This window comes from Garra rufa, unplaced genomic scaffold (assembly GCF_049309525.1).
Source record: "Garra rufa unplaced genomic scaffold, GarRuf1.0 hap1_unplaced_062, whole genome shotgun sequence".
NCBI classification, from domain to species: Eukaryota; Metazoa; Chordata; class Actinopteri; order Cypriniformes; family Cyprinidae; genus Garra; species Garra rufa.
In genome coordinates this window covers 1-23,620 of record NW_027394337.1, presented here as the reverse complement: position 1 = coordinate 23,620, position 23,620 = coordinate 1, and the positions used below count along the sequence as shown (strand labels likewise).

Here is a 23,620-nt window from a genome sequence, read left to right as displayed (position 1 = left end):
CGAGAGGAAAACAGATCTACGCGCGAGCAAACGGAAACCGTGAGCTCATTTCAAACCTGCGCCTGTGCGACATATTAACATAATAACCCATAAACCCAGGACATAAACCCTTTTTATAGGTTGTAATGACACTTTTCTACGGTTATTGTCATGGTTAAAAGGTTATATTTTAAATTTCATGCAACATTAAGCTTTTAAGGCTATATTAACGTGAATGACTCCCGGAATAGAGTAGGTAACCAATGGCGTTTGAGATTACAATTAAACCAGCAAGTCCTGCCCCACGACTGACAAAAATAAAAGTTTTCGCACGAGCAGGTGAGAGAAGATCTAGCGCGAGGATGAGGGAAAGATCATGCGCGCACGAGGGCTTGTATTGCGCGCAGAGAATATGTCACGGGCGCGCAGGTTTGAAATGAGATCGCGGTTTCCGTTTGCTGGCGTGTAGATCTGTTTTCCTCTCGCTTGTTTATTAATAGCATTGATTTGCCGTTATATAGGATCTGCTGCGACCTATATTTACAGTCACTGGCTGCGACGGAGGAAGAAAAAAAAGAGGAAAAAAACTGGATCTGCCCGTGGATCTGTTAATTCTTCCGATCCCCGATCCAGCTATTTTTTCAATATCGGGCCCGATATCCGATCCTAATATCGGATCGGTGCACCCCTGGATATAACGCATAATTTACACTAGTTCTATTGTTTATAATACATTTTATGTATTTTTATAGGCTATTGTTTGCTTAGATCTATTTTTATTACCACAAAAAATGAAATAATTAGCAGATTACTCGATTAATTGTTAGAGTAATCGACTGCTTACTTATTTAACCAAATAATCGCTGTTAGTGACAGCTCTACAGTACTCATTTATTATTGTCATTATTAAACATTGTAATCATTTTGTTTATTTAGCTGCTTTTATTTGTTTTTCATTGCTGAGTGTTTTTGTTTATTTATTATTAATAACTATTAAATAACTAAAATTTTATAATTTTTTTTGTTTGTTTAATTATTCATATGCTTGTTTTTATGAAATGAAAAAATACTGCAGATTTGGTCCTTTTTTCCCCCTGTATATAGCACAACATTTGTTTTTGTTACTTCAGCTTACCTTTAAAAAAAAGTAGGTATTATAGAGAATACAATATATAAATTGCATACCCTGGTAGAGTAATAAGAAAAATCTGTAAGGTTCTTTTAATCTCAGTCACTCAATAGTCGCTCAACAGTATATGGTTCTTTTTGATTTATAAAATGATTTATATACCACAATACTGATCAAATGTTTCAACATAGTGTCTCATGACAAGCTATTATTTTCTCAGCCTTGTGCTTCCATCTCAGTGATGTTTCCGTGATGAAAGAAACAATGACAAAATTGCTAACCGCTCTGGAAGACACATCATCAAAACATGCCTGTGGAGATCAGCGCAATATTTAAAATCAAATTACATCTGAAAACACCAAGCCTACTTCCGATCTCATTTCTTTTTCGCTTGCATGTTTATCTGTAAGTTTGTTGAGATGCTATGAGAGTCTCTTAAATGAGATTGTTGCAGGCCAGATTTGAACCTGCGTCACCCGCTAAGCACTACTTTGTGTCTGGAGTACCTTTTTTTCCTGGCATCTTGGGGCTCTAACCTTTTTTTTTATCACTTTTGTCATTTTAGAAGCGAAGGAGATTGTCCTGAAAGCTCAGATTTTAGCGGGAGGAAGAGGCAAAGGAGTGTTCGACAGCGGCTTGAAAGGAGGGGTGCATTTAACAAAAGAGTGAGTACCTGCCTAGACCCATTTTCAGAGAAAGAATAGATCCTGCTTTCCTGTCTTTCATTCCTCTTAAAACGCCTGTCATTCTTTGACACCCTGTATTTCTCACCGAGAAAATAGAGCAGAATATCGCTCCAGCCTCAGCATTTGTGATGTCCTTAAAACTCAGTTGTAATGTGGAATGATGGATTCCTCAGCTGAACAAATTATAAGTGTTATAGAAACTATAAAAATATTGTGAAGAAACCCTTGAGAATAAAGGAGACGTTTGAAATTTAGCAATCTCTGAAAACTTTACCAGAAAGCCGCGAGTTTTCCTCAAGTAGGGGCTGATTTATGACTGAATGCCTGCGTCGTGTATCACTGTCACGTAGTGTACTTTGGCATTCGGGTTGAAGAGAATCGTCCAGAGAAAACACTCTGAAACGCAGACTGATCTGTTTTATCTAGCAAATGAGCACAGTGCTTTTTGTGTCCCTAGGAGATCGTTGAGAGTTTGCTAGTATGTTTCTTCAACTTTTTTAGTTGTTCTGTACTATTGTTATTTGTAGTACAATGGCAAGAAATTATGCGGAGAGAGTTAGGACAACGTGATCAGCAAATGAGCCTAATTTAAACCACCATTGCTAGCATGAGCACCATGGCACAATGTATTAGCACACATGTATCACTTGCATCCACATACAGTTTGGTCAGATATTATCTTGTTAGAGTGTGCGTAAGTGTTTGCCGCACGCAACAATGACAGCGTGAGCTGCAATGTCCGATCTGGGAAAAATGACTGGTTCTTTTAGTCAAAAAGATTTACTATGACCAGCATTATAGGGATACACTGTAAAAAAAAAAAAAAAAAAAAAACTCAGCTGTGGTTGCCAGAATTTTACCGTAATAATATGGTAGCAGCGTTTTTAAGGTTTACGGTTTTAACTTAAATTTACATTTAAATACCGTAATTTCATTAACTGATATAATGTTAATTTACCAACCTATTGAAGTACTGAAATTGGTTTTGGACCTTTTTAATACACTGATAACCAGCAAAAGCAGGTGGTCATGAGAAAGTCACACGATGAACCAAAGCTCATCACAAGCAGCTTTTAAATATTAACATATGTAACCCTGGACCACAAAACCAGTCATAAGGTTAAATTTTACAAAACTGAGATGTATACATCATATGAAAGCTCAATAAATAAGCTTTCTATTGATGTATGGTTTGTTAGGGTAGGACGATATTTGGCCGAGATACAACTATTTGAAAATCTGGAATCTGAGGGTGCAAAAAAATCAAAATACTAAGAAAATCACCTTTAAATTTGTCCAAATTGAGCTCTTAACAATGCATATTACTAATCAAAAATTACATTTTGATATGTTTACAGTGGGAATTTTACAAAAAAATCTTCATGGAACATGATCTTTACTTAATTTCCTAATGATTTTTGGCATAAAAGAAAAATCTATAATTTTGACCCATACTATGTATTTTTGGCTATTACTACAAATATACCCCAGCGAATTAAGACTGGTTTTGTGGTCCAGGGTCACATATATGCAAGGTGCACAGTGCCATTCACACAAACACTAAACACCATCATGGTAACACATGAAACTGAAATAATGTAAAAAAAAAAAAAAAAAAAAAAAAAAACATTATTTAACAACATTACGTGTAACATACAACCCCAATGCGCAAAAAAGCCTGGCTGGTTTTAGCTGGTCAACCAGCCTGGCTTTAGCTGGTTTTAGAGGGGTTTTGGCCACTTTACCAGCCTAGCCAGGCTGGTCCAAGCTGGTCAGGATGGGAAACCACCAGCTAAAACCAGCTACTCCCAGCTTAAACCAGACCACCCAACCAGCCTAGGCTGGTTTTAGCTGTTTTTATCACCAGGGTTTCTGGGCCTTGAACATGTCAGTTGCCTTATTCTCTATGCAGGTTCAAAAAGCTCTCAGATTTAATCAAAAATATCTTACTTTATGTTCTGAAAATGATCTTATGGATTTGGAACGACATGAGGCTGAGTAATTAATGACAGAATTTTTATTTTTGATAAGAACTATCCCTTTAATTGTTCAAAATTCATTCTGCCCTCACTGAGCCAAGTCATTTCCAATGTAAAATGAATCAAGGTTCGTTACTGTGATGTATATTTTAGGTTTGTGAGACTTGCATCAGCCTGTTTCTAAATAGTTGTACATGTGACATCTAAAGAAACTATAATTAAAGAGACCAATTTACAACAGAGTTTTGATGTATAAATGAATAGTATTCTATAATTAATAATGCTATTCTAAACAAATACACTCTATACAAAAATTATGAATGTTTGTTTTATATATGAGATCCAACTGTAAGGTTAAATCAACTTTGAGTGAATCTTGGTTTAAGAGCAATGATACAGTTTTTTGGTTATTGGTCATTTACAAGTCAAAATAAATTAAAAGTCTAAAAATGTGTCTCTATTTCAGTCCTGCTGTTGTTGGAGATTTGGCTGGTAAGATGCTCGGCTTCAATCTGACCACCAAACAGACCCCTAAGGAAGGAGTGAAAGTAAATACGGTATGAATGAAAGCTCCTTGTTTACCTCTGGCATGATGTCTCTTTTTTTAATGTTGTTTTAATCGTTTTTGTACTTGGAAATTAAATTCTCTCTTTCTCTTTCCATTCTCCTTGTCTTCCTGGCTGCAGGAGAAAACTGTATAATACAGTACCATTTAAAGATGCATTTTATTCCCCTTTCTGTCATTTCTTTAAAGAAATCTTCTTTTGCTATTAGCTGAGTTAGGTATCACAGGTCATTGAGATGAATAAACCGTATGAGTCAGAGCTCGGTGTGCAGGAAATGTTGGTAAACAGCCATTTCCATGTGTCACTAACAAGCAGAAATATCATTTTCCTCCCTCTTTCTCTGCTTCTCTCTACGTCTGACACCCACACAGACTGGCATACTCCTACAACCAACCACCCTGTATGTTTATCACTGTTTATCTCTCTCTCCCTCAGGAGGTAATGATGGCTTTCTGCACTTAGCACGTGTTTGTCCTCACATCTTTAAACGCGGCCTAGAGCTTCCCATTATCACTGCTTTTATTCCCGCAAGCTTCCCCTCACGCGACCACCACAAAACTTTTTGCACAACGACAGCGTCACATTTTTGTCTTTTTCCTGCCTTAGGGGTGGAAGTGCATGGCTGGATGAGTAGGATGGATTGTGGTGAGGAGGAACAGAGGTGGGATATAAGCAAAAATAAATAAATGCTTTAGAAATGCCAGCTCGAGCGTGTGGCATCCCCCCACAAACTTCTCTCGCCACATTTGAGAGAATGTCACATTTGCTATTCAAGAGACCTCTGGTTGCCTTTTCACATGGATGCGTTATTGTATAATGAGGTTTTCCTCTTGAATTCAGAATACAGTATCAGTTTATTGAGAGGAAAAAGGAAAAGTACATTTTGTAAAATTGGTGTCCACCTTCAGAAGACGTTATCATACTTAATCATACATATGATTTATGAGATGTATGAGCAGAAATTTGTTTTTGTGTATTGGAATGTAGTTTTAAGAGTTTTTAGGTGAGAATGTACTTTAGACTTCAAATGTGTGGTTTGTTAATGAAGATAACGTCTGATTTAAAAATGTCTTCAATGTTTTCTAGGGATGTAACGATATCAAAATGTGACTAAACGATGATATCTTAATATGAAGTCCACAATGCAATATAATTGTGATATAAAAAAAAACAAAACATTGAGTACATTTTAAAGTTCAATTCTTCTAATGCACTTAGATTAAAAATTAAGAGCTCCAACACATGTTCTTAACTCAGGAAACTTAAGTCACAAAAAAAGTCTAAGCCTAACCCTAACTCAACCCTCTTTTTATTTGTGGTGTACAGTCGTGGCCAAAAGTTTTGAGAATGACACAAATATTAGTTTTCACAAAGTTTGCTGCTCAACTGCTTTTAGATCTTTGTTTCAGTTGTTTCTGTGATGTTCTGAAATATAATTACACGCACTTCATACGTTTCAAAGGCTTTTATCGACAATTACATGACATTTATGCAAAGAGTCAGTATTTGCAGTGTTGGCCCTTCTTTTTCAGACCTCTGCAGTTCGACTGGGCATGCTCTCAATCAACTTCTGGGCCAAATCCTGACTGATAGCAACCCATTCTTTCATAATCACTTCTTGGAGTTTGTCAGAATTAGTGGGTTTTTGTTTGTCCACCCGCCTCTTGAGGATTGACCACAAGTTCTCAATGGGATTAAGATCTGGGGAGTTTCCAGGCCATGGACCTAAAATTTCAACGTTTTGGTCCCCGAGCCACTTAGTTATCACTTTTGCCTTATGGCACGGTGCTCCATCGCGCTGGAAAATGCATTGTTCTTCACCAAACTGTTGTTGGATTGTTGGAAGAAGTTGCTGTTGGAGGGTGTTTTGGTACCATTCTTTATTCATGGCTGTGTTTTTGTCAAAATTGTGAGTGAGCCCGCTCCCTTGGATGAGAAGCAACCCCACACATGAATGGTCTCAGGATGCTTTACTGTTGGCATGACACAGGACTGATGGTAGCGCTCACCTTTTCTTCTCCGGACAAGCCTTTTTCCAGATGCCCAAAACAATCGGAAAGAGGCTTCATCGGAGAATATGACTTTGCCCCAGTCCTCAGCAGTCCATTCGCCATACTTTTTGCAGAAAATCAATCTGTCCCTGATGTTTTTTTTGGAGAGAAGTGGCTTCTTTGCTGCCCTTCTTGACACCAGGCCATCTTCCAAAAGTCTTGGCCTCACTGTGTGTGCAGATGCGCTCACACCTGCCTGCTGCCATTCCTGAGCAAGCTCTGCACTGGTGGCACAATTTCCAGTATTTATGTAATTCTCAAAACTTTTGGCCACGACTGTACTGTCTCAGTTTAAATTACATTCACACTGGTGTTTTAGGAAGCCAGACAAATTAAAATATAATGATAATAACAACAACTGTATACCTTATTCCTATCACAGTAATATCCATATATTATAAAACGATTGCACTGTAGAATAAATGAAAATGAATATTTCATACCTGTATATAATTTTATCTTTTCACTATAGTAGGGATTTTACAATACTTCTTTTCTAATTTCTACACTTGAAAGAGATATTTTGAATTTCAATGGCAAAAGGCATTACCTATAGCTGTCAGCAATTCATACTGCACTTTTAAACTTTCATGTTGACGGAAACGGCAGTAAAGCTTTTATTTTGATGGAAAACTCTGTCCGTGAAATTCTGTAATCATCTGCCATGAAAATAAAGCATAACTGGTGGCTGTTGTGTTCCAAAATCAGTAGTGCATGTATAAATAATTTAGTTTTGTTATAGTTATGTTGTTACTGTTATTGTTTTTTTGTTTTTTTTTTACTTTTTATATAAAAAATATATGTAGGTCAATTGCTGATGGCTGTTTGGTTGAAGTAAATACATAAATATTAAAATATCTATTGAATAGGTTTTATTTTGTACTCTTTATAGCTTTCAGCCCTAGAGGGGATTGAATATGGATGAGGGTTTGAATATGACTTGTGTTAAAAGGATGTAATTGTGTTGTCAGTGTCGGAGAGGAATGCTGCTTGTGAGCTGTCAGTTTGCCGTCAGGACTCTACGTTAATGTGCCGTGTTGCACTCAACTATGTTAGCGCAGTCAGTCTTGTTGGCCTTCTCTCTTTCTTTTCTGCAGTAATAGGCTGTGAAGCGAGGAAATAGAGTAAAGGATGAAATAAATGGAAGAACGATGCAGGAAATAGAATGAACAGAGGGTGCAAACGTTTGCCTCTCTTGTTGCCTCCTTCACAAGCTGAAAGGGATAAAAATGGACAAGGGTGCTGGAGATCGGAGTGTAGGGGAGACTGGGGCAATTGGAACAGTCGAAATTTCTTCAGTCATGTACGAGTAAGAGAGATGACACTTATTCAACACATGCTCAGTAACAGTGTATCGCTGCCTGGGTGTTTTTTTTATTTTTTTGTTTTTTATTTTTTAGATAAAATGGCCAAAATGTAAGTTGGGTGATCATTTTATTTTTATTTTTTAATTAAATGTTAAACATGAATGACAGACAAGAATGACACCTCAGATTCATGTAGTTTATTATTGTAAAAAAAAAAAAATGTACAATTATGCCAAGCCTTCCCTAAATATAATGTAAAAATGTTACAAATACGCCTAGTTTTGCCTGTATTTATTTTTATTATTTATTTATTTATTTATTTTATGTCTGTATGTGTGTGTGTTGTTTTGTTTGAATATTTTATTTATTTATTTATTAATTTATTTTGACAGTGAAAGTAAAAATCTTAAACATTAAAAAAAAATGTTTTAATGTTACATTGATGTTACATTTTTATACTGAATGTTAAAATGGTGCATTTTTTTATGTTTTTGTTTAGGTTTTTTTGACAGTGAAGAGGGGACCATAGACGGTTAAAATGTCAAGGTTACAAATATGCGTAGTCTCCTCTTTATTTTAAAATAAAATGTTACAAATATACAAAATTTTCCCTTTACTTGATTTTATAAATAGTAATCCGCTTGTGCGTCATGCCTCTTTTGAGTCTTACGGATCATCTCAAGTACATAAACATCTGCCCCACACTTCTGTCTCCCGCTGCTTCCTTCGCTTATCCTCTTTTGTGTCACTTCTCTTCCATCAGCTTTTTATTAGTTGTTCTTTCGACCCTGTTATTGGTACTTCTGTTTTTATCCACTTGCCATCGAGTTTCTTAATGGCTGATTATCCTGTATTAGATATAGCAGCAAGACCCGCAGCCAGTAAACTTGTGCCCTCCTTCAAAAATCAGTGTCTTTTAATACACCGTAATGGATAGAGAACACACAATAATGAATCCTCAGCTCACCTAGTGTTTGTGTGTTTGTGCTGAGCAGGTGATGGTAGCCGAAGCTCTGGATATCTCCAGGGAAACATATTTCGCCATCCTGATGGACCGTTCCTGTAATGGACCCGTGATGGTGGGCAGCCCTCAGGGTGGTGTGGACATAGAGGAAGTAGCTGCCACCACACCAGAGCTCATCTTCAAGGTATCTCACTTGTATCTGACTGGCTTTTAAAGGGATAGTTCAGCCAAAAATGACAATTCTGTCCTGAATTACTTACCTTCATGTCGTTCCAAACCTGTAAGACCTTCGTTCATCTTCGGAACACAAATTAAGATACCTTTGATGAAATCTGAGAGCTTTCTTATAAGAAGCCAGTTTCCGCCACTGACTAAAAAATAAAAAAGCTAATTGCTACTTTTTATCTGACAATTCAGATTTTTTTTTCTTAGTATTATGTCATATAAAATCGCAATTCTGACTTTTTTTCTCAGAATTACGTCATATAAACTCAAAATTCTGACTTTTTTTTTTGCAGAACTGAAATATACACACAATTGCGAGTTATAAAGTCAGAATTGCGAGATATAAACTCACAATTGCGAGTTATAAAGTCAGAATTGTGGGATATAAACACAACTGTGAGTTATAAAGTCAGAATTGTGGGATATAAACACAACTGTGAGTTATAAATTCAGAATTGTGGGATATAAATTCACAATTGCGAGTTATAAAGTCAGAATTGCGAGATGTAAACTCAAAATTGTGAGTTATAAATTCAGAATTGTGGGATATAAATTCAAAATTGTGAGTTATAAGGTCAAAATTGTGGGATATAAACTCACAATTGCGAGTTATAAAGTCAGAATTGCGAGATGTAAACTCAAAATTGTGAGTTATAAATTCAGAATTGTGGGATATAAATTCAAAATTGTGATTTATAAAGTCAAAATTGTGGGATATAAACGCACAATTGTGAGTTATAAATTCAGAATTGTGGGATATAAACTCACAATTGTGAGTTATAAAGTCAAAATTGTGGTATATAAACTGACAATTGTGAGTTATAAATTCAGAATTGCGAGATGTAAACTCAAAATTGTGAGTTATAAAGTCAGAATTGTGGGATATAAACTCACAATTGTGAGTTATAAAGTCAGAATTGCGAGATATAAACTCAAAATTGTGAGTTATAAATTCAGAATTGTGGGATATAAATTCACAATTGTGAGTTATAAAGTCAGAATTGCGAGTTTACATCTCACAATTCCGGATTTTTTTTTTTTTTTTTTTTTTTTTTTACAGAACTGAGATATAAACACACAATTGAGAGTTATAGTCAGGATTGTGGGATATAAACTCACAATTGCGAGTTATAAATTCATAATTGTGGGATATTAATTCACAATTGTGAGTTATAAAGTCAAAATTGTGGGATATAAACTCACAATTGTGAGTTATAAAGTCAGATTTTTTTTTTTTTTTTTTTTACAGAACTGAGATATAAAGACACAATTGAGAGTTATAGTCAGGATTGTGGGATATAAACTCACAATTGCGAGTTATAAATTCATAATTGTGGGATATTAATTCACAATTGTGAGTTATAAAGTCAAAATTGTGGGATATAAACTCACAATTGTGAGTTATAAAGTCAAACTTGCGAGATATAAACTCAAAATTGTGAGTTATAAATTCAGAATTGTGGGATATAAATTCACAATTGTGAGTTATAAAGTCAAAATTGTGGGATATAAATTCACAATTGTGAGTTATAAATTCAGAATTGTGGGATATAAATTCACAATTGTGAGTTATAAAGTCAGAATTGTGGGATATAAATTCACAATTGTGAGTTATAAAGTCAGAATTGCGAGTTTACATCTCACAATTTCGGATTTTTTTTTTTTTACAGAACTGAGATATAAACGCACAATTGCGAGTTATAGTCAGGATCGTGGGATATAAACTCACAATTGCGAGTTATAAAGTCAGAATTGCGAGATGTAAACTCAATTGTGAGTTATAAATTCAGAATTGTGGGATATAAATTCAAAATTCAAATTTTTTTTCTCTGCAATTCTGACTTTATTTCTCAGAACTGTGATATGTAAATGCACAATTGCGAGTTATAAAGTCACAATTGCGAGATATAATCTCACAATTCTATTTTTTTTCTCGCAATTTTGACTTATTTTTTCTCAGAATTTTGAGATATATACTCACAATTGCAAGTCAATAAGTACAGTTCTGAGGAGAAAAAAGACTGATATGTTCACAGAATTGCAAGTTTATATTAATGTTATATTATGTTAATTCTGACTTTATAACTTGCAAGTGTGAGTTTATATTAGGGATGCACCGATACCGATACTGAGCTCCTGTACTCGTACTCGTTAAAATCCCCCAAGACCAAACACCGATACCACACAGCTGTGACAAGTGCATATTCAGACAAAGAAACATCCACAACAGAACAACAAACAGCAGAATGGAGTCATTAGAGGTTAAGGATGTCTACGAAGTATATGTATGCAATTAATATAATGTTAAACTTTCAGTAATGCCTGTATAGCTGATGTGCGCAAGATAACTAAAAGCTGATAATCAAAGCACACAGCTGGATTGAGCGCGCGGTGGCGCAGATGCGCAAGCTTGTCAAATGAATGTCCCTTTCTCACAGACATCACTGAAAAGTTTGTAGTTCGGTCGGATATGTCAAAAACAAGTAAGAAAAAAAATGCACAAGTTATTAAACTGCAGTGAAAGAGAGAGAGAGAGAGAGCACACTCACTTCTGCTGCGTAATATTTATTGATGTTCGCTCACTTAGCATACACGTCGTTTGAATTAGAACTAATTTATAAATCTAAAACAAAATTTATAGGTGCATTCACTATAAAAGGGGTCTACAGTGCGAACATTACACTCGCATTTGCGACTAAAAATTACTGCGTAATTGTACGACCATGTACGACTGACCCGATCAGCATATTTGTGTTTGCGCTCAGGGGAGATTTAAAGGTTTCTACATGTTTTTGCAACGTTGTGTAATGTATCACAGACATATCTCACCAATCCATAAATAATGTGTAGAGAGAGTGTAAATAAGAGAATGATTGTACAGTATTGACAGCGTCGTTGATTATAATAGAGCTTTGTGATATCGCGAACTAAGCTTTTACTATTTTTTAAGGGGGTTTGTAAATGAGATATTGATTTAATACAGCAGTTATATAAACAAGACGTTATTATTAAGTGACTTACATTGCCTGATTTTGCTCTATTTCGTTGTCAAAACTAGTCTGAAACAAGTCACAACTGAGCCACTGCGCATCTCCACTCAAACACAGCGGTGTTTCGTTTATGAATGAACATGCATTTTTAAACAAATCTAGTGAAATTATTCAGTTTCCCATTCATAAAGACAGTCACTCGCTTTATTCCTGAACGAACCATCCGTTCGAATGAATCAAATGAATGATATGATTCAGTTATTAAATCAGTGTCTTGCCGCCACCTGCTGGCAGTTATTTAAATCTTTATTATTTCTGTTTAAAAAATGTAGATTTAAAACATTAATCTCAACATGAATTTAGGAATTTGGTTGCACTCCTGCCACCTCTGAGCCTCATTAAGCATATGAAAAGGTAAAAACAAACGTTAAATTTACAGTAATAAGCCGCTGCAATGGAGCTGCTCTAATGCTGTTGAATTAAAGATGATGTACCATAGAGCAAAAAATGAACAGTGAAAGTAACAAAAACTTGTAAAATACATTTTAATGGGCATAATTAACTGTACAAATAACTAGTGGGTGCGGGACACTAGTTCATTTATATAAGTGAGCATAGCAAAATAAAGTAAACTGTGACATAATATACCCAAAAAAGTGTAATACAGTGGACTACCAGTAAAATTGATAATTTGGGACCAACAATTATAAATTCAGTTTTGCATATACCCGGTTAACAGCATGCCCACGAGACTACAGGCTGTCATTGAGGCTAAGGGTGCACCTGACAAAGTATTGATAGTTGTGTAAATATTGTCATACTAATAGTTGTCTAAATCATTTTTGGTTGATTGTAATGCACTACGTACCTTTCTATTAAAATTATCCGACATTATCAAGATGAATTTCTAAACTATAGCGAATAAACTGACAATGTGAGAAATTTTCAAGGTGTCTGAATAAATTTTGGTTTGACTGTCTATTTCATAAAATGAAGTTAACAAACTACCATTATACATATTTTAGTTTCTGTACCCAATATTTTACCAGTAAATTTTAAAATATCGGTATCGGTACTCGAATCGGCAAGTACCAAAAATAAAAGTATCGTATCGGGCGAGTACTGGAAAAAGTGGTATTGGTGCATCCCTAGTTTATATCATACAATTCTGAGAAAAGAAGGTAGAATTGCAAGTGTGTGTAACACAGTTATGAGAAAAAAAGTCAGAATTGTGAGATAACAACTCGCAATAACCTTTTTTTATTCAGTGGAGGAAACGGGCTTCCATACTTTCTGACCTTGTATAGACAGAAACGCAACGGACACGTTCAAGGCCCAGAAAGGTAGTAAGGACATCCATAAAATAGTCCATGTGACATCAGTGGTTAAACCGTGATGTTACAAGAATACACAAAGAAAACAAAAATAACTTCAACAATTTCTGTCTTCAACGCACGTTCATGAAAGTAATGTGATTTTAAGTCAAAAAGGATGCATACCCTTGTTTTGCACAGAACACTTAAGGCATAAAAGCATTGCCCACCATTATAAGTGAACCATAGGCTCGTATTAAGACATGTAACGGCTGCTTGTTATTCTTGTGTCTCTTTGTGATGTCTGATTTTATGCATTATCTCTCTTGTGTGTGTCTATTTCTGTATATGAGTGATCTTTTAGAGATGGCCTTATAATTGCAAAGCCATTGTAAGCCATTGTTCTCCAGCTCTCGTCTTTTTCTCATTTGAGGTTGGCTGCATGCCAGTGCTTAATTGCATCTCTCTTGATTTTAATATGAACATCCTCTTTGTGTCAAATTTTAGCTGATGGTTGGTTTTCTCTTGCCTTTTCTCTTGCCTCAGGAAGTCATAGATATTTTCGAGGGGGTCCGAGACGACCAGGCGCTACGAATGGCAGCTAATTTGGGATTCAAAGGGCCGTTGGAGAGACAGGTAATGGGTTTGGACTGAATCGCTGCCAAAGAGATTGTGCCATTAGAGTGTATGTCGTTAACAGAAGCACAGCGGCCCTTACCTTACATCACCCCCCCAACGTCCGCTATGTCTCCATTTATACTCATGGAAAAAGCCAGAGTAATGGACAGGATGACTCTGCCAATACAGTCATTAAACATTTCTTGTCGTGTTTAGGCCTAAGATGGCATTACCGGTCATCAGCAGTTCGTGCTGGTACATTGTTCACATAAACTGCCGCCTATAAACAGGTCGTGGATTTGCTGTGACTACCGTCGCCATAAACGATAAGCACAAGTTTAAATCTCTAAGATTTAAAGACGTTTATACCAAGGCCTTGTACAGGGTCTCTGAGTGAATCTAGCTCAGGAGATTCTGTAACGGTGTTTGGGTGCAACCCCCTGCTTCTTTATTTTCCTTAAATGTGTGTTTTTCAAGGTATGTCACGTCATGTGGGTCAAAATATAATTATATTATATTAACTTAATATTTTTGGGAATTTAGGAGATGACTGTGATTAAGAGCATGAAGGTCTATTTAGCAAAATCTACAGAACTGATCAAGTCAAAATATTAAAATTATGTTACAAAGTACTGTATAAATCATTATCCAGTCTTCAATAAAAGTGTTACAAGATTATAAATTATAATATATACAGTGGTGTGAAAAAGTGTTGGCCCCCTTAATGATTTTTTTTTTGCATGTTTGCCACACTTTAATGTTTCAGATCATCAAACAAATTTAAATATTAAGATACTGACAACATGCAGTTTTTTCAAAAAGAGTTTTTTTTTATAGAGGGATAAAAAATCCAAACCCACATGGCCCTGTGTGAAAAAGTGTTTGCCTCCCCGTTAAAACATAACTGTGGTTTATCACCTGAGTTCAGTTTCTTGAGCCACACCCAGGCCTGATTACTGCCACACCTGTTCGCAATCAAGAAATCACTTAAAGAGGACCTGCCTTACAAAGTGAAGTAGACCAAAAGATCCTCAAAAGCTGCACATCATGTTGAGATCCAAATAACTTCAGGAACAAATGAGACAGAAAGTAATTGAGATCTATCAGTCTGGAAAAGGTTATAAAGCTATTTCTAAAGCTTTGGGACTCCAGCAAACCACAGTGAGAGCCATTATCCACAAATGGCAAAAACATGGAACAGTGGTGGACCTTTCCAGGGGTGGCCGGCCAACGAAAATTACCCCAAGAGCGCAGCGACGACTCATCCAAGAGGTCACAAAAGACCCCACATCAGCATCTAAAGAACTTCAGGCCTCTCTTGCCTCAGTTAAGGTCAGTGTTCATGACTCCACCATAAGAAATAGACTGGGCAAAAATGGCCTGCATGGCAGAGTTCCAAGACGAAAACCGCTGCTGAGCAAAAAGAACATAAAGGCTCATCTCAGTTTTGCCATCTTGATGATCCCCAATACTCTGATCCCAAATGCTCTGTGGACTGACGAGACAAAAGTTGAACTTTTTGAAAGGTGTGTGTCCCATTACATCTGGCAAATCCACCTGAATGGCTGAAGAAAACCAAAATGAAGACTTTGGAGATGCTGTGGCATGACCTTAAAAAGGCGGTTCATGCTCGAAAACCCTAGAATTACAACAATTCTGCCAAGATGAGTGGGCCAAAATTCCTGCACAGCGCTGTAACAGACTCGCAAGTTATCGCAAATGCTTGATTGCAGTTGTTGCTGCTAAGGGTGGCCCAACCAGTAACTTTTTCACACATGTTAATTTGTTTACAAAGTGTGAAAGCATACAAATGTGTGAAAATTATATAAATGTTACAGAATCTACAAAATATTACAAATGTGTTAAATACAAAAATATTTTTTAATCTGCAAAATTGTTACTAAAAGACAAATTATTTCATAAAAGTCTTACAAAAGTATGATAAATATATGATATGAATATATAAATATAAATCTAAATATAAAATAAATCTATATAAATCTATGATAAATTAAGCTGTTGGTATTTTCATGCAGTAATGAAATGTGAAATCTACAAAAGTTTTGCAAGAGTATGCAATATTTGAAAGTATTAAAAAAATAATAATAATAAATAAAAAATCATTAAAGTGTTACCATAGTCTGAAATATGAAAGTACTGCAGAATCTAAGGGTGTTTTCACACCTGCCTCATTTAGTGCGGTTGAATCGCACCAGAGTAGGGCTGCACGATTAATCGCACGATGTTGTGAGGTGCGTTTAGTCAATGAAGCCGGTACTTTGATTAGTAGTAAATCTCCATCACGTGCGTTCAGCGTTTAGCAATTAATACACAGAGGCGTAAATCTGTGTCTGTAAATTTACGTCTCTGTGTATTAATTGCCACTCCAGTTGAACGCACGTGATGGAGATTTACTACTAATCAAAGTACCGGCTTCATTGACTAAACGCGCCTCACAACATCGTGTGATTAATCGTGCAGCCCTACACCAGAGTTTGTTTTTCCTCTTGGTCACACTCGAGTGCGCACCAAAAGCGGACCACAGAAGCGTACCGAGACCTCCTTGAAGAGGTGGTCTCGGTACGCTTTCAAACGAACACTGGAGCAGTTTGTTTATGGTAAGAACATAAACCGAACTTGAACAGACCCAACCGCAAAAAGTACTGTGCCTTTTTTGACTAATCCAGCTGCCGTAGTCCGCTGTTCATTATGGGATGAGGACAAGTATTTGTTGACAGTTAGCGCTTTAGCAACATAGCAGCTCGCGGACAAACTTGGAGTTGTGAGGCGGTGCGGAGCCTCATAGATTTGGTCTGATGATCATATTAGGTCCAAACTTTCGAAAACTCACAAGAACACCGCAATTCACTCATTGTTTAGCAGTTTAGAAAATACGTTCAATGACACGATCTGGCCAACGAGTGATGTGGATGTTGTCACATGACTGCATTTTGGTTAATTTCAGCTGGTTCGGACCAGAGCAATCAGTGTGGTGTGAAAAGGACCCAGAATGGCAGAAAGATGCTACAATGTATCATTTGTTACCCGTGGTCCGGACCACAGATCTGAAAGCACCCTAGGAAAGTATTACAAAGTATTACAAAGTATTAAAAAAAAAAAAAATACTTCAAAATCGCAAAACTACAAAATTGTTATATGAGGTCAAAATATTAACATTTTGTCAAAAGTTTGAAGCATTATAAAGTATGTAATAATGTTACATAATCTACAGAAGTATTACAAATGAAATACAAAAATACGTGGAAATCTACCAAATTGTTACTAAAGGGCAAAATATTCCATGAAAGTGTTACAAAAGTATGAAATATTATGAATTTACATTTTTTAATGCAAATATGAGAAGTGATATCTGTAAATGTTTTGCAAAGTACAATGTATGAAAGTATTACACAAATCTTTCACAGAAATGTTACAAAAGTATGAAATATGAAAGTATTGCAGAATCTACGAAAGTAATACGAATACAACAATACGGCAAAATTGCAAAACTACAAAATTGTTACAGAAAGTCGAAATATAAAAACTGTATGTTACAAAGTATTGTATAAATCATTATTTATGTTCAATAAAGTGTTACAAGAGTATAAATTACAAAATATAAGTGTTACAAAAGCATGAAATACAAAATTATTGCAAAATATGCTAAATTGTTACATAAAGTCAAAATATTTTCATTTTGTCAAAAGTGTGAAGCATTATGAAATAAAATGTTACAGATTCAATTAAATTGTGTAAAATCATTAAATGTTACAGAATCTACAGAAGTATTACAAATATATGAAATACAAACATATTTGGAAATCTACCTAATTGTTACTAAAAGACAAAATATTCCATCAAAGTGTTACAAAAGTATGAAATATTATGCATTTACATTTTTAATGCAAATATGAAAAGTGAAATCTATAAAGGTTTTGCAAAAGTGCAATGTATGAAAGTATTACACAAATCTTTCACAAAAAATATTAAAAAGTATGAAATATGAAAGTATTGCAGAATCTACGAAAGTATTACAAATAGAAAAAATACTGCAAAATTGTAAAACTACAAAATTGCTGCAGAAAGTTGAAATATAAAAACTATTACAAAGTACTGTATAAATCATTATTTAATGTTCAATAAAGTATTACAAAATTATAAAATTATATACAAAAGTTTCGCAGAATCTAAAGAACTATTACAAATGCAAAAATACTGCAAAATTGACAAAATTGTTAAATAACTTTGAAATTTGAACATTCTATTTTCATAATATGTCACGTGTCTTTAAAGCTTTCTGTTTAATGAATGAATTAATTGAGATTACATTAGATTGAACAATTTTCAGACAAAGAGAAATTTAATTCAGAGATTAAAAGATTCTACTTTCTATAGAATTTTGTAGAATTCTTTAAAATTGTAACATATCAACAATTACCCAACATATATATATTAAAAAAACTAAGTTTTCATAACCTTAACCGTAACCTTAACATTTTTAATATTTACCTTATCTCCCTTTAGAATATAGTGGAAATGTACGGCAGATAAAATTGGTTAAAGAATCACTTTACCAAATTAACATGTTCACTCACAATAAATACTACAGGAATCTGTATTAGTTCATGTCATAATTAAATGTTGAATCTCTCAACATTGTTTATCTGTGTATACAAGTGTATGATTTTGTCTGTATAGACATTGGAGAAGCTTGGCATTATGGAAATGACTGCTAAATGTCTGGCTTGTCAGTTTGGCTCTTTTAAAGTCGTTCTTTTACTGCGCATCTACTGCGAGCATCTATTTGAGTCGGTGCTAATTAGAATGTTTGGGATGCAGTATACCGTTAACTTAGCTTCACCACTTTGAAGTGCAGCGATATGACAAAGAGTCTGCGCTTGCCTGTGCGTGCTGATGAGAGCAGCGCTACAATGTTTTCTGTCAGCGTGCGCTCATTATCAAAAGCGCTTCCGTTGGCTATGGGAAAGGGAGATGTCGTTTTAGCTCTTAAACGCTTTGAAAGTAGAATTTGTTAGGATGACATGCTTTCAGAAAGCACATGAAATAGCGAAGTGTAGAGCAATAAGCAGACGCTTATCTTTCCTGTCTTAACCTCTCGTCAAACCTCAGCTGTGGTAAACAGATTCAGATGATGCCTTTATTAATGAAATGAATAAATAACTGTAGATAGATGCTTTTGCCATGGTAACATTTACTTTTTTTGAAATTAGGAGATGTGATTAAGAGCATGAAGGCCTACTTTGACAAAGAAATAGTCCTGAAAATGTATTTTTATTTTATTTTTGTAATAATAGTATCAAATTTATGAAATACTTACAATTGATATTAGGTAATAATAAGTATTACAAACATGAAATATTGATAGCATTGCAAAACCTACAAAAGTCAAGAAAGTCGAAATGATTGCATTTTATGTTGCCAATTGTAAAAGCATTAAATCTTCAAAGTGTGCAAAAATCATATAAAATATTACATAATCCACAGACGTATTACAAAAAGAAAATATGAAAATATTAGGGAAATCAATAATATTGTTACTAAATGAGAAAAACAAAAGTATTATGTAGTCTTTAATGAAGGTTTTTCAAAAGTATGAACATTTGTAAATATATATAATACTAAATATTTTTTTAACAAGAGTACGAATGCTAAAATATGCTAAACACTATACTCATTATATAAAGAGAAAAACAAAAGTATATTGTAATCTTACATGAACGTTTTTTTAAAGTATGATTTTTTTAAATATTTATAATAAATATATTTTTATATTTATTTTTTTAACAAGAGCACATAATACTAAAAAGTGCTAAAAACTATACTTATTATATAAAGAGAAAAACAAAAGTACTATGTAATCTTTCATGAAAGTTTTTAAAGTATGTAATTTTTTACAAATATTTGTAAAATTAAGTATTAATATTTCTAACATTTATATATTGTAACAAGAGTACAGAATGCTGAAAATTGCTAAAAACAATACTGTATAAAGAGAAAAAAAATAAAGTATTATGTAAACTTCCATGGATTTTTTTTTTCAAAACTATTAAATATTTTAAAATGTTTATAATATTAAACATTACAATTTTTTAATATTTGTATTTTAAACAAAAATACAGGATATTACAAAAATGCTAAAAAATATACCTATTATGTAAAAAGAAAGACAAAGCTTTTATGTAATATTTAAAGTTTTTCAAAAGTATGAACATTTCTAAATATATATATATAATACTAAATATTGTTTTTAACAAGAGTACGAATACTAAAATATGCTAAAAACTATACTTATTATATAAAAGAAAGACTAAAGTATTACCTAATCTTTTATGAACGTTTTTGTCTAAAAAGAAACATTTGTAAATGCTTATATTAAATGTTAATATTTTTAATATTTGCATTGTTAACAAAAGTACAGGATACTACAAAAATGCTAAACACTATACTTATATAAAAAGAAAAACTAAAATATTTTGTAATAATAAGTTTTTCAAAAGTATAAAATATTTGTGAATATTTATAATAAGAAATATTAATATTTTTAATACTAATGTTTTTAACAAGAGTACAGAATACTAAAAAATGGCTAAAACTATACTTATTGTATAAAGAAAAAAGTATTATGTAATATTTCATGGAAGTTTTTTTAATGTATGAAATATTTTGTATTTATAATAATTATTTATAATAATTATGTTTATATTTTAACAATAGTACAGAATACTGAAAAAGTGCTAAAAACTATACTTATTATATTAAAAAACCAAAATATTGTGTAAGAAAAGTATGAAGTATCTTTAAATGTTTATAAAGTTAAATATTCATATTTTTAATATTTACATTTACATTTACATTAACAAAAGTACAGGATACTACAAAAATGCTAAAATCTATCTATCTATCTATCTATCTATCTATCTATCTATCTATCTATCTATCTATCTATCTATCAAGAAAAACAAAACTATAATGTAATATGTAAAAGTTTTTCAAAAGTATAAAATATTTGTTTAATATTTATAATATTAATATTTCATATTATAAATATTAAAGAAAATATTTGAACATTTCTAATATTTATATTTTTAAGGAGTTTAGAATACTAAAAATGGCTAAAAACGATACTTATTGTATAAAGAGAAAAAACAAAACAAAAGCAGTAATCTTTCATGGAAGTTTTTCAGATGTATAAAATATATATTTTAAATATTTATAATATTAAATTTTTGTGTTTTTTAATATTTATATTTTAACAAAAGTTCAGAATACTACAAAAATGCTAAAAACTATAAGTTAAAGATAGATACAAATCCTGACTGATAGCAACCCATTCTTTCATAATCACTTCTTGGAGTTTGTCAGAATTAGTGGGTTTTTGTTTCTCCACCCGCCTCTTGAGGATTGACCACAAGTTTTAAGATCTGGGGAGTTTCCAGGCCATGGACCCAAAATGTCAACGTTTTGGTCCCCGAGCCACTTAAGTTATCACTTTTGCCTTATGGCACGGTGCTCCATCGTGCTGGAAAATGCATTGTTCTTCACCAAACTGTTGTTGGATTGTTGGAAGAAGTTGCTGTTGGAGGGTGTTTTGGTACCATTCTTTATTCATGGCTGTGATTTTGGGCAAAATTGTGAGTGAGCCCACTCCCTTGGATGAGAAGCAACCCCACACATGAATGGTCTCAGGATGCTTTACTGTTGGCATGACACAGGACTGATGGTAGCGCTCACCTTTTCTTCTCCGGACAAGCCTTTTTCCAGATGCCCCAAACAATCGGAAAGAGGCTTCATTGGAGAATATGACTTTGCCCCAGTCCTCAGCAGTCCATTCGCCATACTTTTTGCAGAAGATCAATCTGTCCCTGATGTTTTTTTTTTGTTTTTTTTGGAAAGAAGTGGCTTTTTTGCTGCCCTTCTTGACACCAGGCCATCTTCCAAAAGTCTTGGCCTCACTGTGCGTGCAGATGCGCTCACACCTGCCTGCTGCCATTCCTGAGCAAGCTCTGCACTGGTGGCACTCCGATCCCGCAGCTGAATCCTCTTTAGGAGACCATCCTGGCGCTTGCTGGACTTTCTTGGACGCCCTGAAGCCTTCTTAACAATGCAGTGGAAAGTTTTTTTTTCGGGATTAAGTAAATTGTCATGGCAAAGAATCACTATGCAATTCATCTGATCACTCTTCATAACATTCTGGAGTATATGCAAATTGCTATTATAAAAACTTAAAGGTTGTATCAGCGATTTCTAGCCTGAAACATAAAGTGTCAAATTCAGCTGACCTTTCATCACGATCCGCTCGCTGCCTGCCCCATAAATTGTCTGTGAAAAAAACGCGTCTCTCTGGTCAGCCTAGGGTCCGAGATATGCCAAAAAAACAGTCGGCACTACCAACCTTTCCACAGATAAACAAACAGTGTTCCAACCAATCAGCGTCAGGGGTTTGGTGTTGTGGACTTTCGCTCCGCCTCCCTCACATCCCTGCACCAGTACGAAAGTCCACAACACCAAACCCCTGACGCTGATTGGTTGGAACACTGTTTGTTTATCTGTGGAATAGTTGATAGCGCCGATTGTTTTTTTTTTGGCATATCTCGGACCCTAGGCTGACCAGAGAGACGCGTTTTTTTCACAGACAATTTATGGGGCAGGCAGCGAGCGGATCGTGAAGAAAGGTCAGCTGAAATTGACACTTTATGTTTTAGGCTAGAAATCGCTGATACAACCTTTAAGCAGCAAATTTTCCAATTTCCAATATTTATGTAATTCTCAAAACTTTTGGCCACGACTGTATATATATACAGTCAGGTCCATATATATTTGGACACTGACACACTTTTTTTATAATTTCGCTCTGTATGCCACTAGAATAGTTTTTAAATGATACAATCAAGATGAAATTAAAGTGCAGACTTTAAGCTTTGATTCAAGGGGTTGAACAAAAATATAACATAAAATGCTAAGGAATTACAACCATTTTTATACACAGACCCCCCATTTTCAGGGGCTCAAAAGTAATTGGACAAATAAATATAATCATAAATAAAATTTTTAATATTTTGTTGAGAATCCTTTGCAGGCAATGACTGTCTTAAGTCTGGAACTCATGGACATCACCATAGACTGGGTTTCCTCCTTTGTGGTGCTTTGTCAGGCCTTTACTGCAGCTGACTTCAGTTGTTGTTTGTATGTGGGTCTTTCTGCCTTTAGTTTTGTCTTCAGCAAGTGAAATGCATACTCAATCAATTTGAAATCAGTAGATTGACTTGGCCATTGCAGATTATTCCACTTTTTATCTTCAAAAACTCCCGGGTTGTTTTTGCTGTATGTTTTAGGTCATCATCCATTTGTAACTATGAAGAGCCGCCAAAACAACTTTGCTCCATTTAACTGAATCTGGGCAGACAGTATATCCCTATACACTTCAGAATTCTTCCGGCTGCTTCTGTCTTCTGTGACATCATCACTAAACACCAGTAACCCAGTGCCACTGGAAGCCATGCATGCTCATGCCATTACACTGCTCCACCATGTTCACAGATGATGTTGTAGGCTTTGGATCATGAGCTGTTCCAAGCCTTCTCCGTACTTTTTTCTTCCCGTCATTCTGGTACACGTTGATTAATTTCAGCAGCCCGAAAAATGCTTTTCCAGAAGTGGTCTGGCTTTTTTAAGTGTTTTTTGACAAAGTCTAATCTGGCCTGGTTTGCACCTTGTGGTAAACCCTCTCTATTTTGCTCTGAAGTCTTCTCTTGATTGTAGACTTTGACAGTGACACGCCTACCTCCTGGAGAG

At 34.6% G+C, this 23,620-nt stretch overlaps 1 protein-coding gene across 1 annotated transcript; it reads left to right on the top strand.

Annotated features, from left to right (window-relative positions):
- Positions 1-242: 242 nt before the first annotated feature.
- Positions 243-13,825, top strand: LOC141316013 (succinate--CoA ligase [GDP-forming] subunit beta, mitochondrial-like; the record flags this gene model as incomplete). The annotated part of the gene is made up of 5 exons (XM_073832758.1): positions 243-318; positions 1,674-1,773; positions 4,240-4,330; positions 8,693-8,845; positions 13,736-13,825. Coding segments are annotated over exons 1-5 (510 nt in total), but the record flags the coding sequence as incomplete, so codon positions are not given.
- Between the last annotated feature and the right edge of the window lie 9,795 nt (positions 13,826-23,620).